Source organism: Nelumbo nucifera, chromosome 4 (genome assembly GCF_055504915.1).
Source record: "Nelumbo nucifera cultivar China Antique chromosome 4, China Antique-T2T, whole genome shotgun sequence".
Classification (NCBI taxonomy): Eukaryota; Viridiplantae; Streptophyta; class Magnoliopsida; order Proteales; family Nelumbonaceae; genus Nelumbo; species Nelumbo nucifera.
In genome coordinates, this window is record NC_142652.1 from 89133950 (window position 1) to 89149562 (window position 15613).

General features: G+C 37.8%; 1 protein-coding gene and 1 pseudogene across 5 annotated transcripts in view; one reads left to right on the plus strand and one right to left on the minus strand.

Moving 5' to 3' along the window:
* LOC104586729 (mitochondrial Rho GTPase 1-like) overlaps positions 1 to 2652 on the plus strand; it is a 59655-nt gene extending 57003 nt beyond the window's left edge. For all 5 annotated transcript variants that reach the window (XM_088903000.1, XM_088902998.1, XM_088903001.1 and 2 more), the window contains 2 exons: positions 275 to 461; positions 2293 to 2652. In XM_088903000.1, the coding sequence (XP_088759126.1) occupies positions 275 to 461; positions 2293 to 2366 (261 nt within the window). In that variant the 3' untranslated portion in view covers positions 2367 to 2652. The remainder of the gene's footprint in view (positions 1 to 274; positions 462 to 2292) is intronic.
* A 7133-nt stretch (positions 2653 to 9785) lies between these two features.
* LOC104612302 (large ribosomal subunit protein uL24z pseudogene) lies at positions 9786 to 10554 on the minus strand (annotated as a pseudogene).
* Positions 10555 to 15613: the final 5059 nt, after the last annotated feature.

Genomic DNA, 15613 nt, shown 5'->3' on the forward strand with positions numbered 1-15613 from the left:
GATTTTTGGATTTTCTTTCATTTAATTATTTTTATATCCCCTTTGTTTCCCAGCCTCTGATGCCTTGTCATTTGTTTTTGGTTTTACCTTTGCTTTTCCATCTTTTTTGGTTCTCTTCGTTTTGAACTGAATATTAAGTCTCTGTATCTATAATATTTACCTTGCTTATTAAATCGGTATTGCCGAAGCCGCATTGCTATGACAATTAGTTTTGGAAGATATAGTTACCTAGAATCTCTAATAATTTTCTTTGATTGTGATTCTGTTATTATAGGTTAGCCAAGACTTGGGAATAGAAGCGCCCATCCCAGTTAGCATGAAGTTAGGAGATTTTAATAGTATATTCCGCAGGATTATTAGTGCGGCGGAGCACCCACATTTGAGCATTCCAGAGACTGAAGCTGGCAGAAACCGCAAGCACTATCATCAGCTTGTTAATCGCTCTCTCATGTTTGTCTCAGGTTTGTTGGTTTATGGTTTAAAGAAAAATAATAATAATCTTGTCATTGGGATCTTATCAGTTGGATATCTTAGAACGTATCCAAAATGATTTGGATTGTTTTCGGGTTTTAGAAAGATAGTTTCATTTCCACATTTTTCTAATTTTCTGAAGAGCTTCAGCAATGTTTCATACACCTTGCCATAATTTTTCCCTTTTTATCATCTTGGTGCTTTTTGGAAGGGTAGATTATTTGTTTGGATTTGTAGTATTTTGTAACTTTTTTAACATTATATATATAGAGAGAGAGATTTTGCAGTAATGCTTTTGTGCAATGAACTTGAGTCTACCCAATATTGGAAGCTTTAGGCTCTTTGAAGCCTTGTTATTAACAGAAGAAAAGAGAGCTTATTCTTTGTTATTTCTTACTAAAGCTCCATCTAGAACTCCCTTACTGCACCCCCCATCCCACAAAATAATTTGAGTTTTTATGATGATGGGGGGCATCTTATCGCTTAGTCTCCTAGGCATGGATTTTTTTATGTAAAAAGCATAGATCCTAGGGTAGTCCCCTAGGTACCATAACCAGATTTCCTTAATAGTTATTCATAATTTTCATATGAAAAGTATAAAGTTCATGTTAAAGTATGGAAAATCAACATATTCATGAGAAGAAAAAGAAGGAAAAGAAAATTCAAAAAATATTGGGGCTGAACCCTTATTTTTGTTATAGGAAAAGAAGAAAAGAAAAGAAAAAGAAGTACAGCATTTAGCAATGTTTGTGTTGATTAAACCCTAACAAATAAGAAAATAATAAAGACATTAGTATATAAACACATAAAATGAATATTTTAGTTTAATAATGTCTATTTTATAATTATAATCTCAAAAAAATAAAGAATAAAAAGTAATCTATAATAGAAAGTACAAAACTGCATGGCGATTAGGCGAGGTGAGCCTCAAAGGGTGCCTTGATAACTATGTTTAAAACTTAGTATAAGCAAAAGAATGAAAATTCACTCTGTTGAAGATTAAACACTTGTAAACATTAATCAGAAAAAATATTAAACACTTGTCAAGCTAAGAATATAAAGTAGAATAAACCAATAAAAAAAGATTAATCACTTTTTAGGTATTTTCTGAATAGAGAGCTTGTTATGTGCAAAACATTTGGTATCAATCTTAAATGATAAAACTTGAAGGTTTATTAAGATTTTCTTTTTGAAGTAATTCATAAGTTGTTTATTAACATGATCTGGGAGTGGCCACTTTTTGCAAAAGAAACGTACTGTCATGTCTGTATCCAGTCCATTCCTCCCAAGACCCCAGATGGCTGGGACCAACATTGGGTAATGGCCTTATTTGTAGCATGCTGCTGCTGGGGAGTTAAACCAAGGAATACCATAGTGACACTGACACCCAAATACCAGATTATATATTTTTCAATTTTAATATTGCATTTTTGAGCCATAACCATTTGAAACACATACTATAACCCCCATTATGTTTACCGTTTACGTTTATTTTGACCCATTTTATGTACTAGGTTCTTGGGCCCTAGTTGTTTTAAACTCGAAATGTCCTTGTAGTGTTTGTTTTGTTTTTGGTTTTGCTTTTTGTTTATTACTTTCCCTATAATGGAACTTATTATCAGATATTTAGATGTTATCCCATTGGTTTTCCCATTAATCTCGTGGCCTTCACATGGTTTCTTCCATGGGATTATTTATATTTGGCTAGCATGATCAATTTAAGTTAGATAGTGGCAGTTGCCTTAACATGTTTGTCAACTTTGTTTTATTCGGCATTTATTCAGTCTCTTTTCCTGACAGTTTTCTGTTCCATGAAAACAGTTGGGGCTGCAGTTGCTATTGTTGGACTGGCTGCCTATCGTGTTTATGCTGCAAGGAGAAACGCCTCCAATTAAGAATTGAGCCTGTGGGCTGCTTGCTTCCGTTGCACAAGCTCGACTACTTGATATGGTTGGTGTTGTCTAGTTTTCGTTTCCCTGCTGAGCTGTGTCTTGTTAGAAAATAGATACTCTTGGGGTGGCAGTTTGTGTACAGGTCAGGGCTCTTGCAGTTTTCGTTGCGGCAGGAGATGTAGTTTTCCTATCAATATTTCAAATATTTTCCATTCATCCCTAGTCTTCCTCTGTTTTAAGTTTTAAGCTTTTTCAATTTTCTCTATTAAATAAAGAGCCTATTTCTAAATTATGCGTTATTACTCGACGGATATGACAATACGGGGCGAACTAGCCGTCGTAATGCTGATTCAACTTCAACCAGGGGTCGAGTCAGAGACTTAAAACTCATGCCTGATGCTATTTGGTTGGTTTTATACTTTTATACTTGCATATCTGATTGGTTTTTGGCTTTTTGCTTACATTTACGACAGATTGTCGCCTTGTGTCGGTGTTGTGGTTTGACCTACAGAGGGCTATTTGTCTAGGCATCCCTCTGGAGCAAGGTTAAAAAAATCGTTACTTATCGGCCCGTATTGGGTCAGGGCCTGGTTCAGAGGGTAGCTGGGACTTAAACCGGCCCCTCTGAACCAAAATCTAAAAAAAAAAAAAAGTGAAAGTTAAAAAAAGGGTCGAGATATTGGCTGCCTACCGGCGTATCGGCCCGTATCGATACTTTGAGCCTTGCTTTGCTCTGGGGTCTGGACAATTTTTGGGTGAGGGTGACTGAGCAGAGCTCTCGCGTTCTACTTCTACCGAGTACTATGAGCACTCGAGAGTGCTTGAGTTGTGTGATTGGCCTCAGCGCAGAGAAAGGGATATATATCAACTGGGCCATGTGCCATGGACTTGTGACGTGATTGTGATGGGTTTAGGCGACTCTAAATCCTTTGGAGGTCATTGGACCAATATGATATGTCATGTCAGCCATTGTTTTAAAAGGCTGCTTCGAGGGGTGAGGCTTACTCGTTGAGGCTAGGCACACAGATTTTGCCTCAAGGCAGTGCAAGGCATAGCTTGAGGCATAAAAAGGTGTAAGCTTCAAGTATTTGTGATTATTTAGCGATTTAATACAAAAAAAAAAACATATTTGATGCATTTTTTTAGTTAAAAATGGAAGAAGTGCTTCAACAATTATGAGCTAAAAAAATGAAAAAACAATTGGATATATCAAGTGATTTTTCTTATTATAATAATTCTATTTTTAATGGATTTATTTTCTTTTTACTGATTTTTTTGCATAGACCAAATTAACTAATTCAAATGACCAATTTGGAAAAAAGGAAACATATGAAGAATCATCCATCTTATATGTGTGGTCATTTAATAGTTTAGAAGAAAGAAAATAAATTAGTTAATTTGGTCTATGCAAAAAAATCAGTAAAAAGACTAAAAAATGGAAGAAGTGCTTCAACAATTATGAGCTAAAAAAATGAAAAAACAATTGGATATATCAAGTGATTTTTCTTATTATAATAATTCTATTTTTAATGGATTTATTTTCTTTTTACTGATTTTTTTGCATAGACCAAATTAACTAATTTATTTTCTTTCTTCTAAACTATTAAATGATCACACATATAAGATGGATGATTCTTCATTGTTTCCTTTTTTTCAAATTGGTCATTTGAATTATTTAAGAACCTTGCATTTTTAAACATGAAATGTAAAGTGATTATAATTGTTAGTTGGTTTGTTATTATTTTGTTTAATGCTTAATTGATGAAACTTTGTGCTTATAAACTTTTATTTTATCATTCTAATTTGGCTCACGCCTCATCTTTTGGGGCTACTATGCCTCGACTACACCTTTTGTCTTTTAAAACCTTGTGTGGCATAAGTGGAAAAAGGGTGGTTTCAAGTCTACAAATATAGAAAGCGAAGATCTTAGTCATGGTGCCTTCATGGACACGTCTACATAGAGCTCAAAGGGAAATCTCCACGAACAAGCTTTTGGTTCGGATGAATAACTTGGGTTTAAATTTTGAAATGATATGAAGTCAGATCAATGTTAAGAGAACCATACCGGGCATAGAACCAAAGAAGGGAGAGGTTCACGAGTCATAAGTTCGACCAAAATCGAACCTTGATGACATGACATACACATATATATACTATGCATCATATAAATATTATATATAATATATTTTACAATTTTTAATCTGCTTAAATATGGTGGATAGATGGTAAGTTACTTAATTTTTAAAACAAAGTGACTAGGATTCAAACCGTTTAATTTACAATTAGGGCTGACAATTTTGACCACAACCCACTTGGCCCACCCATTTGAATAGTGGATCAAGATGGGTCAAATGACCCACAAGGTCAGGAAAAAAAGGTTAAGGTCCTCTCTCTCTCTCTCCCTCTCCCCCTCCCCCCGCTTACCACCCTTCTCTACTTCTCTCGCCCAGATCTTCAATTAAAGCCGATCTATTCGCCCAGATCTTCAATTAAAGCCGATTGCCGCACCGATTTCTCAAATCTATGGAAGGCGGACGTCGCAGCCTCGCTCTCTCTCAGATCTTAAAGATGGCTACTACACCAACTCCTCAGATCCATGGAAGGTAGACGCCACATCAGGCACCACCCCTCTCTGTCTCAGATGTTCAAATAATGGAGCCCAACTTTTGGAATAATACATTGTGTTTCAGCTTGATATTGTCATTGTTTCAAGGTATTATAATAAAAAATCAACTATCGAAGCGGAAACAATGTAAAATATTCATTTTACATAAAAAAAAAAAATTGATTTTTTTACATTGGCACAATCTAATATGAATATTATCCAATGATAAAATGCAATGAAAAAACTTTTGATTTTTTCTAATATGAATTTTTGCAGTTTCTGATTTTTTACAAAATATTTTTTGAATTTTTATCATTTTCCTGTTTTTCTACATTTCTTTTACTTTTTTGCTATAATATATAGATTTTTTATTATTCTATCATTTTATGTATTTTGCAGTTTCTGTTTTCATCCAAATTTTATATTTTTCCGAGATATTTGTCTTTTCCAATTTACTTGTATTTTTTTGCAATTTCTGATGTTTATCTTATTTTTGTGTGTTTTTATGTATTTTTATACTTGAAAAAATTTTTGAATTTTTTATCTTTTTTCATATCCTTTAGTTGAAATATATGTGTACACTGAGCTTAAAAAACTCAGAAAAGCCAGCCTCCAAAACATCCCAAAAAAAACACTGACCTTACAAAAAGGAAATCATGTTCAAAAAAAGAACGAGTGTGTCTTTTTAAAAAGGAATTGGGATCTGCTCCTCACTGAGCACGCCACACCGACCTCACAGCCACATCCCACGCTGTATTGGGAACATCTCTCCATGAATATCCCGATGTGCAGCCAAGACACTGTGAGGTGAGTGTGAGGCGTGCTATGAGGAGCAGATCCGGACTCTTTAAAAAGTGGATGATTTGTCAGCCACGAAAACACCATCTCCATATTCCTGTTGAGCACCTCTTCTTTTGATTTCTGCCTCCCTTAAAAAATTCTATGATTTCTTTCACCCCACACTGCCGAGAAAACAGCAACGGGGAGGATACCCCAAGCTACTTTTCCAGCCTTGCTGAGTCCTCCCCTGACAAACAAGCCTCTAGGGAAGCCCTTCACATCCGCCGGGAAGCATAAATTAACTCCAAAAAGCTCTAGAAGTCTAGTCCAAACCCTAAGTGAAGTCACATAATATTCTCTACACTTCCATTATGTGCATTCCAGATCTGCCCCTTCTATGCCTCTTCTAGCCAAGTTCTCCTTAGTTAGAATCTTATCCAGCACTACAGAACAAACAAAGCTAACTTCGATGGTACAAGCCTGATCCAGATCCTGTTACTCGGAAAGTGAGAGGTATCCCTTGATAGGAAGTTAAAAAAAAGACTTCACTGAGAAGGAGCCGAATTCTCTTACAACCATTTCCTTTTGTCCTCCCTTGTTCCCGGAATCTTGGCAAGATACAAAATCTGCAGCAAGTTGACCAAAGACTCCTCCTCCCAGCCATTCAAATTCCTCCTGAACAGAGGGTTCCAGGTAATTTGACCGTTTTGCCTATCCATATAATCGGCCATTGAAGCTTCCTTATTTACAGCTATCTCGAACAGAGTAGGGAATAGGGTAATTAGGAGGCCATCCCCACACCAGTAATCCTTCCAAAAAAGTACCCTATGACCACTTCCCACTTCATATTTTATGCCTTTCAAGAACTGAGGCCGAAATTTTTGGATAACCTTCCAAACTGAACATCCATAGGGGGATCTTACCTCCTCTGCCCCCCGCTCCCAGCTACTAGAGCCATAATCTTCTCCACAAACTGTCAGTGCAGTCGTTGAATATACATAGCCATTTCCTAGCAGGGCTGAGTTGACATCTTTCACTGATCTTATGCCTAAACCTCCCTTTGCCGTGGACCTGGATGAGCAGATTCCCTTCCAGTTTACCAGGGGACATTTAGGCTCTGTTTGGTTTGTGGGATGGGGATGAGAAAAAGGGAATATTCCCTTTTCTCATATTTGGTTTGAGGGAAAGAGGGGGATGGGGTGAGAAAAGTGTGGGATATTAGATCCCAAAATCATGGATTTGGGGTCGCACCAAAACCGTGCGACCCCAGTGGAAAAATGTAAGAAACCACTGTTCATTCTCTCTTTCAGCAAAACCAGTGACGACGGCACCCTTCCCCGTTCGAACCTAGAAACAGAGCAGTGGCGGAAGCACCCCCTCTCAGCCACTCCCTTCCTCCCTCTCTCCTCTCTTCGTCTCTTTCTTCTTCTGGGTTTGCAGACACAGATCTAAGTTCTGCCATGGTAGAACTCAGATCTGGGTTTGCAGACACAGATCGGAGACACTCCCCCTTCCTCCCTCTCTCCTCTCTTCTTCTCTTTCTTCTTCTGGGTTCAGACACAGTCACAGACACAGATCTGGGTTCATAGACACAGATCTAAGTTCTGCCATGGGTTTGCAGACACTCCCTTCCTCCCTCTCTTCTCTCTTCTTCTCTTTCTTCTTCTGGGTTCGTAGATACAGTCGCAGACACAGTGTCTTCTTCTCCCTCACCTTCTCTTCTCTTCTCCTTGAAACAATGTTTTCTTATTATTTTCTCATGTATAAAACAAAACAATGGAAGAGTAGATTTTTACACTTTCCCATCCCATCCCACCTAAATCTTCCCACAAACCAAACGGAGCCTTAGATTCTTCATTCCAAAGCCTCCACAGGAAACCTCTCATCTCTTTTTTCCAGCTGCAACCCATCTAGCTGGAATTGGAAATAAAGACAAATAGTAAACAGGGAAGGGAAGATAAAACACTCTTAATTAAAGTGACTTCCCCCCTTTCGACAAGTACTTGGTTTTCAAGAGGCCAGTTTCCTATTAACTTTCTCAATTATGGGTTCCCAAATGGTTTTGGATTTACAGCTTTCACCTAAAGGCATACCCAGGTATTTGAAGGGAGTATACCCACTTTGCATCCCCAGTCATCTGCCCAAGATTCCAGGTTACTGGCCTCTTAACATGGGCAATGACCTTAAATATTGGAACGAACATAGCATGCACATTAAAGACAATATTGAATTGTCTGTTTGAAATAGACAAGTCATCTGTTGAAGTGAAACCCTTCTTTTTTAAAATTTGAAATAAAATCAAGGATAAAGGTGTATTTAAGTCCATTTATAAAACTCAAGGTGTGTTAAGTCAATTTATAAAAACTCAGGGTATTAGGACTTTGACCCTACATTATCCACAGAGAGTACACAACAGGGTAGTCCATCCCCCAAAACCAGGTACAAGTTGAATTATCCCAGGTCTCCCTTACAACCAGCAGGAGATCTTACTAACCAACCAGTTTGCACATGCCCTTCTTCCCTAATAATTGAAAAGACAATTAAAACAAAATGAATTATTCTATAGCAAGGTACCTGCTCAATTTAGCTGACTGGTCTAAATATGGGTATAGTTATTAAATCCCCAACACTAGAGGAACACCATTGATTGAGACTAGTTCCAAAATTTTGATTCTTGTTTACTTTTATTCAATTCAACTAGTTCCACTTTCTTATACACTTTAATTTGATAGTAATTAGTCAAATTTCTTCAACTACATGAAACAACTTGTTTTACTTAAAAAATGCTTTGAATATCAAAATTGGCATACAAATTCAATTTTAATCAATGAAACCCCCCATATAGTCATCTTTCAAAATCCTATTTATTAATTGTTTTTCAAGATTACCTAACTAATAGTTTCCTAGTTTCTTCCATTTGCTAATATTTTTTTTGCTTTGTTGAGCTACACAATGGGGTACCCCCCCCAAAAAAAAATGTGCGAGTCTGCACAGTAAAAATTATCACAGACTCACTTGCAAATGTTTGAAATTAAAACAGATCTCAAGCCAAAACACATTGTAAATTTGATAACTACTGTTTTCAGAAAATCAAAAATAACCAACAGTAGCAGGATATGCAATACTTGCAGAACTGAGTTTGAACCTTGAATGCTCAGTAGGCTAATGTGTAAGAAGAATCATGCAATAGTCCTATGTCCAATACTGGATTTGCTACCAAGAAGACACTACCTACATTGACTCCAACACATCTATAGCCACATATTTCAAATACGCTTCATTCTTGTATGTTGCCGTTTATGGGATTGTACCGTGGATTCGGAAAACAATGTGGGTGGCATCTTGTGGGTAAGGGATACAGACTCACTATATCCAGGTGCCAAATACTGTCTGACCGAACCACTCAATCACCAGTATCAGTTGCACAAAGAACATACCATGTCTACACACAACCCATGTTTGGTTAAATGCAAGAAGTGACCTACATTCTAGTAAATGTCAACATACCGACAGAAATGACATTTTAACTGGTATTCATTCTTGGACGAGTAACAAGAACTTTATAAGAGTGGGAAAATGTTCCTGAAACAAGCTTCAGTCCTATTTAATCCCTCTTTAGCTAGACTTATTGATCTGCCCTCCCTTTCCTCCTCATTCTCCCCTCTTTCCTTGTGATTCATAAAGTCGTGATATCTCATATTTCTTTATCTTCTCAATACTTTCAGTCAATGTTTTTTGTCCAGAATAAGAAGCTAGCAAAAAGCTATAAAAATAGTTAAATACATAGTTGTTCATACTATTCGGCTTTGAAAGTCTAAAATGCACTCACAAACCAAGTCTTCAACCAGTTCAAGTTAGAACCTCACTACAATAAAAAAAAAAATAAGAAATACAAACATTACGATTACCCTGCACTACTGATCTATTCAACGTACAAATCTTGTCAATTCAAGTAGTTAATCCAAATAATGAAATCGAAGTCCAAACCATGGGCATTTTTTGAGAAAGACCCTATTATAATTTTCCATCGATTCATATAAAATTCAATGGGAAAAATTTAGTAATTAGGTAATCCACTTGATCAAAGAGTAAGACACAAAACTTGCCAATTTAAAGCGCAAACAAGGAAAATGTATAGGTACTAGTTTACCTCTAAATTGACGGACAACGCTAAAAATTACTAATTTACTTGCTAAATTAATACCAGTAATATCAAACAAACAAAAAGAAGGCAAAAGGCAAAAGTGGTGTAGATTAATCAAGATCAACCTAGTCGATTTCTTGAAGGGATGGTGCAGCGGCAGCAGCGACGTCTTCGGCGGTGAACTTGCCCTTAGCTTTATCGGCAGCGCGGCCCTTAGCCTTACGATCGAGTAGGGACTTCCGATCCTTGTCGAGCTTGAGCTTGGTGATGACGACCTTGGAGGGGTTGATGCCAACGTTAACGGTGGACCCATTAACCTTCTCTCGCGTGATGCGCTCGATGTGGATGACCCATTTGCGACGGTACACCTGAACCACCTTGCCTTCCCGGCCCTTGTAGGTTCCGCGAACCACCAGCACTTCGTCGTCCTTCCTCACCGGCACGGACCGCACGCTGTACTTGTTCCTCAGGTCGGCCGATAATGGGGAGCTCATCAGAACCCGCCGCACGCTAGACGGGGCGGTGAAGTGCGCCTTTCGGCACTTGCGCCGGGAGCTCGAGACACGCGGGTTGTATTTCATGGCTGCTCTGTCTCCCTACTGGAAAATAATCCGGCGACGAGACTACTGTCTCTCTTTTCTCTCCCGATTAGGGAGTTGAGCGGCGCGAAGTGGAATAAATACGAGCAGATGGAATGAGACGAGAACTAGGGTTTTGATACTTTGACCATTTTGCCCTCCAAAATTTTCATTAAGTACATTGTTAGGAATTTTTTTGATAAATTTCTTAAATTACCCTGATTTAGTTAATTGAATAAATATATTGTTTGAATATTATCTAACGAATAACGTATATGACAATTGACTAACTCTACTACCCTTATCAAAATTTGTTTACATGTAAATTCAATTTTACCCTTATCGTCTTCTTCCTTTCAACAGTGACAAAACTAAGTTGGTTCTTAACTAGCGGCGGCGATTGCCCCATCCACCTCCGGCCCCTTCATTCTCTCTCCCCTTTTGGCGCTGTTTGTCTCACCACGCTGAAATGACCTTAGCCCATTGTAGTCACTGCCAATTGTCTCACCACCATCTGCACATACTTCACTCTCATGTCGATATACGGCATGGTGTGGAAGAGTAGCAAATGTTGGCATCTTCCAATCGAATATGAAGACAGTGGTGGCAATTTAGGGGGTGAGCACATCTATGGAACTCCACATCTCAATGTTGATCACAATGCCTCTTGACACCATCAAGACGAGACACGAGACTATAGGTTTTGGATGCAAGGGAGAACAATGATTTGCAACAACGAAACCCACAGGGATTTCCAGGCGGAGGGAGAGAGGGAACTAGTGTACCCAGCCTAGTCGATGCTGATCTTGGTGACTCGGCTGATGTTGACTACTATGTGGTCGCATTGGAACCCACAAGTAAACCGCTCACTAGATTTATTCATGGGTCGGGCCGGGTTGGGCTTTTACTCATCATTAATGGAAATACGTTAGGCCCGAGCCCGGCCCGATCAATGGGCCCGAGCTTGGCCCTGATAAAAAGCCCGAAGCCCGACCTAATAAAAAAAATTACAATTTTTCCTATTCAAATTAGAATTAAAAATTCAAATGGTTTTTTTTCCTATTTAAATGAACAATGGGCCTATAAGATGGTTTTTTTCCCTTTATTTTACGTTTTAAAACATAGTTTTACATTCTTAAATCAAAAAATGTATTCAAATGAACAAAATCACATAATCCATTTTAAGTCTAATTTTAGGTCGGGCCAGGCCGGGCTATTTTGACAAAACCCGAGCCCAGCTCGAATTTATTGTGGGTTGGGATTTTTGGCCCAAATTTAAGCCCACGGGCCTATAAACATATTCAAGCCCGTCCGGCGTCAGGCCACCCGGCCCATGAACAGGTCTACCGCTCACCATTTCTCTATGGAGGGAATTATTTCTTTGTCCTCCATTGGTTTTGGCATGGGGAAAATCTCGCACCTTTGTCGTGCATCGTAAGCCTACTCTTGGCAACTCACACATCTCCTCTACTCCCTCGGCAAGCCTAGATCCCAGAATGAACACATATCTAAATATCTCTCAGATTTGGCAAGCCCAACTCCCATAAGGAATCGAAATCTGAGTATCTCTCAGATCTGTAAAGAACCCAAATATGAGATAAGAGAAATACTCAGATATGAGATCCAGTCGTCATCCGCCGTTTTGATGTAGGTACTCGTATCTGTTGGTACTCATCGAGACAAGTATGCTCCAGTGAGGAAGTTGCTACTATCACTAAGCACAGACTTGCCCTGATTGAAGCTGAAATCAGACCGTGGTTTTGTGATATATTCGCATGACTGGTTAAAGATGAAAAAAAGACAACATCATACCTTCACACGTGATTGAGAGGTAAATGAAAGAAACAGAAAAAAAGTAAACATGTGAATATGAAATCAAACCTTCATCATATATTCACACGACTCGAAGAAATTCACGTGTGGATACCATTTCTTGCACTAAAAGCAGGCCACGGTGAGTACCCATCCCGCTTTAATATAGATAGATGATATATTTTCAATACAAGGTATATTGTATCCATACTTTATTCAATAGACTCTATAAATTCTGATATATTTTTCTTTCAAATTTTAGCTTATTTTATTTGATTGCAATATAAATGAAGTAAATTAAGACATGAAGCAGAATAAAGTAAAATCCAAAACAAAGTCAAACCAAAATTTGCATTCATTTTCATTTGCACTCTCACGCATTTGTACTAGTGCAAATAAAATTGCACTGCAACCAAATGCAGCCTTATTTTATGACAAAAGAACACGGTTGGATTTAATTCAAATTCAATTGAATCCAGTACTTGGATCAAACCGGAAGCAGCAAGATCTAATCAAAAAGCCGATGCTTTACATCCCTAACTATAAGGTGGCCCAAGCCTGCCTGAACCCTAGTTAATACCAGCGAATCCAGGCTTTGGGCCCATTTCATATTATGTAACGTATAACAAGGTGATTGATTTTTTTTAAGGCTAGCAAGGTGATTGATTGAGCCAATTACTTCATCGAGGGGCTGGGCTATATATGGGTCTATCACGATAAACAAAACAAAACAAAACCATGGGTGAATCTCATTATCATTCTCACTTTTTTTTTTTGATCATTCTCACTGTTCCATATGCAGATAAGCTTGAGAAATTTGAATTAACAAGGTGACGATTCATTTAGTTTGAGTTACTAACCAATAAGGCTTTTGCTTAATGCATAGTTTAGGTAAGAGTAGTGAAGGGTTGTGGGTCCACCAGTAAAAACCCTGAGGAGAACACATTTCCTGCGACGGGTGTCACAAGACAACCCCGAGACCCCATTGATTTTTAAACATGCTAGTGATTAGTGAAAAAGACAAAATGTGATTTTATACATTGGAGTGTTCAAAATTCAATGGGGTCCTGGGTTGTCCTGCGACACTCGTCACAGACTCACAAGAAATGTAATCTCAACTAAATTGCTATGAGAATTTGAAGGAACCTCACGGTAATTTCCTAATGCTCGGGGCCCCTAATACAATTTTGTTTCCAAGTCAGATTTCTTTTGGAGATCAAAGTGTGCAATTACACACCCAATCTGAATTACAATTAACTATAACTCAAGACTCCATTTGGAAAGTGTGTAAACACAAATATGTTCAATGCCCAATGGAATCTTAGTATGGCCAAAACGGTATTAGAAACAAAATGGTTTGATCTAGTTTGGTATCTGTACCAAAGCGGTTTAATTTGGTATAGAAATTTCTCAGATCGTTATTTACTAGTTCCATCTAAGATCTCCAAATTGCAGTGAACCGTACTAGGAATCATCCCATTAAATTATAGTAAAATGGTTTGATCTAGTTTGGTTTTCACATCAAAACGGTTTGAAAATTTCTCAAATCGTCATTTATTAATTTGGTCTGAGATCTTCAAATTGGACTGTGAATACCCATTGTGAGCTCCATGAAGTTCATGGCCGATACAAAGAAATTGAATTGCCACCCATTTTTCAAAGGAAATGGGCCTTCATTTTCAACATAGAAAATTTGATTTTATTGTTTCAATAGTGACCCCATCCTTCACCAAGGAAAGCACTGAACCAAAGTTTTGGATAATAAGGATTGGGAGAAGAATTTGGACCCCATCCTCCAAGCTGTTGTAGCAGCTCCATGTAGGAATAATTCGTGCTCAAATTTTAACAAAACACCAATGAAAATAATTGCTCAGAGCTCATGAAATCTGGCAAAAACACTCTCAACTTCATCCAAAATTGATTTGAGGTGATGTTATCGGGTCTTATGTACTGATTTCCCTAAGATTATCGCCTCTCAACATATTTTTTCTCAATTTAGAAGAAACTGGGAATGCAAATTTCCCATGATCTCAAGACTTAAAAGAAAACAAGATCACGACTTCTAGTTCAAATAACATAATGTAAGGCTTGGATGAGTGATTGAGCTAGGGGAATGTTTCTAATTAGAGATCTTCAATCTGAAAACAAGGGAGGCGGATTTAAGGCTTGAACTTCAAAGTTTTTCGGTTTTCAAGTAAAATGAAAATATTATAGAGCTAGGGAAAATGCTCTTTTTCTCTCCCCCCTCAAGCTCGAGCTAGGCCTCTATTTATAGAGAAAAAAGGGGGGGAATGGGTTTGAAACCTATCCATCTACAACGCTTAGGATTCAACAAAGTTTTTTCATCAAAATAGGTAAGCTTTTGAAAGGAAAGGGCCTTCAATTGACCATTAATTCTTTATGCAACAATTTTCCTCGAGTTTGGGTGGTTTTTTATGTATTTCATGCGTCCAATGAGAGCTTGGGGCGTGCCAGACATTGCAGCACCTCATTCGGGGATGTCAATGGCAAAAAACATAAATTTGATTAAATTATAAATATGATTTTGATGCGGTGATTCAGTTTGGCGCATCAAAATGGCTTATTCCGAGTTTAATGGTCAAACGAGTGAATTATGACGTGGAATTTGACGTGCTAGGGATTTTTTGGGTCTCTGAATACAATGGTGGGGTCTGATCGGCCAAATAAGGCTTAAATGATAGAGATGCATCATTGGTACACTCTTGACCAACGAGATTTGCTAATACATAATAATGGCTTGATGATAAGTCAAATAGGGGGTTTTTTAGTTGAAATTTGGTACAATGACATGGATTGAGATTACGAGGCTGTTGAGGGGCTAGATTGTGTCAAGAACATATAGAACACATGTTTTAGGCTCAATAAATGTTGTAATGTAAGATGCGTTGAAATTGAATCTTTGATGGATGAATGGTTAAACCATGGAATTCAGAGTTGAAATTAGTGTGATTGGTTGTTTATAGATTTTGTTTCACATTATGGAGTCTAATTGGGGATGAAGTATGGTGATGTGGCACAACCGTGACCATCAGAAGGGGATCATGTAGATTTAACGGTGGATTTAAGGGTATTTGGAATGTTTCTCAAGGTTTTGGCACATTTTAAAGAGATTGGCGTGGTTTAATCAAGCATCCAGGATGTAGGATGTGGGTTAGAGAAGGATCGAGCAAAAATCAAGTGCTAACACCCCTATATTCATATTGGGGTGAATGGAATACAAATGATTATAATTCAGACCAATGCTACAGGATTAAAATCCAAAGTGTGTAATGACCACAAAATTAATATGGTTTCCATAGTCCAAATACAA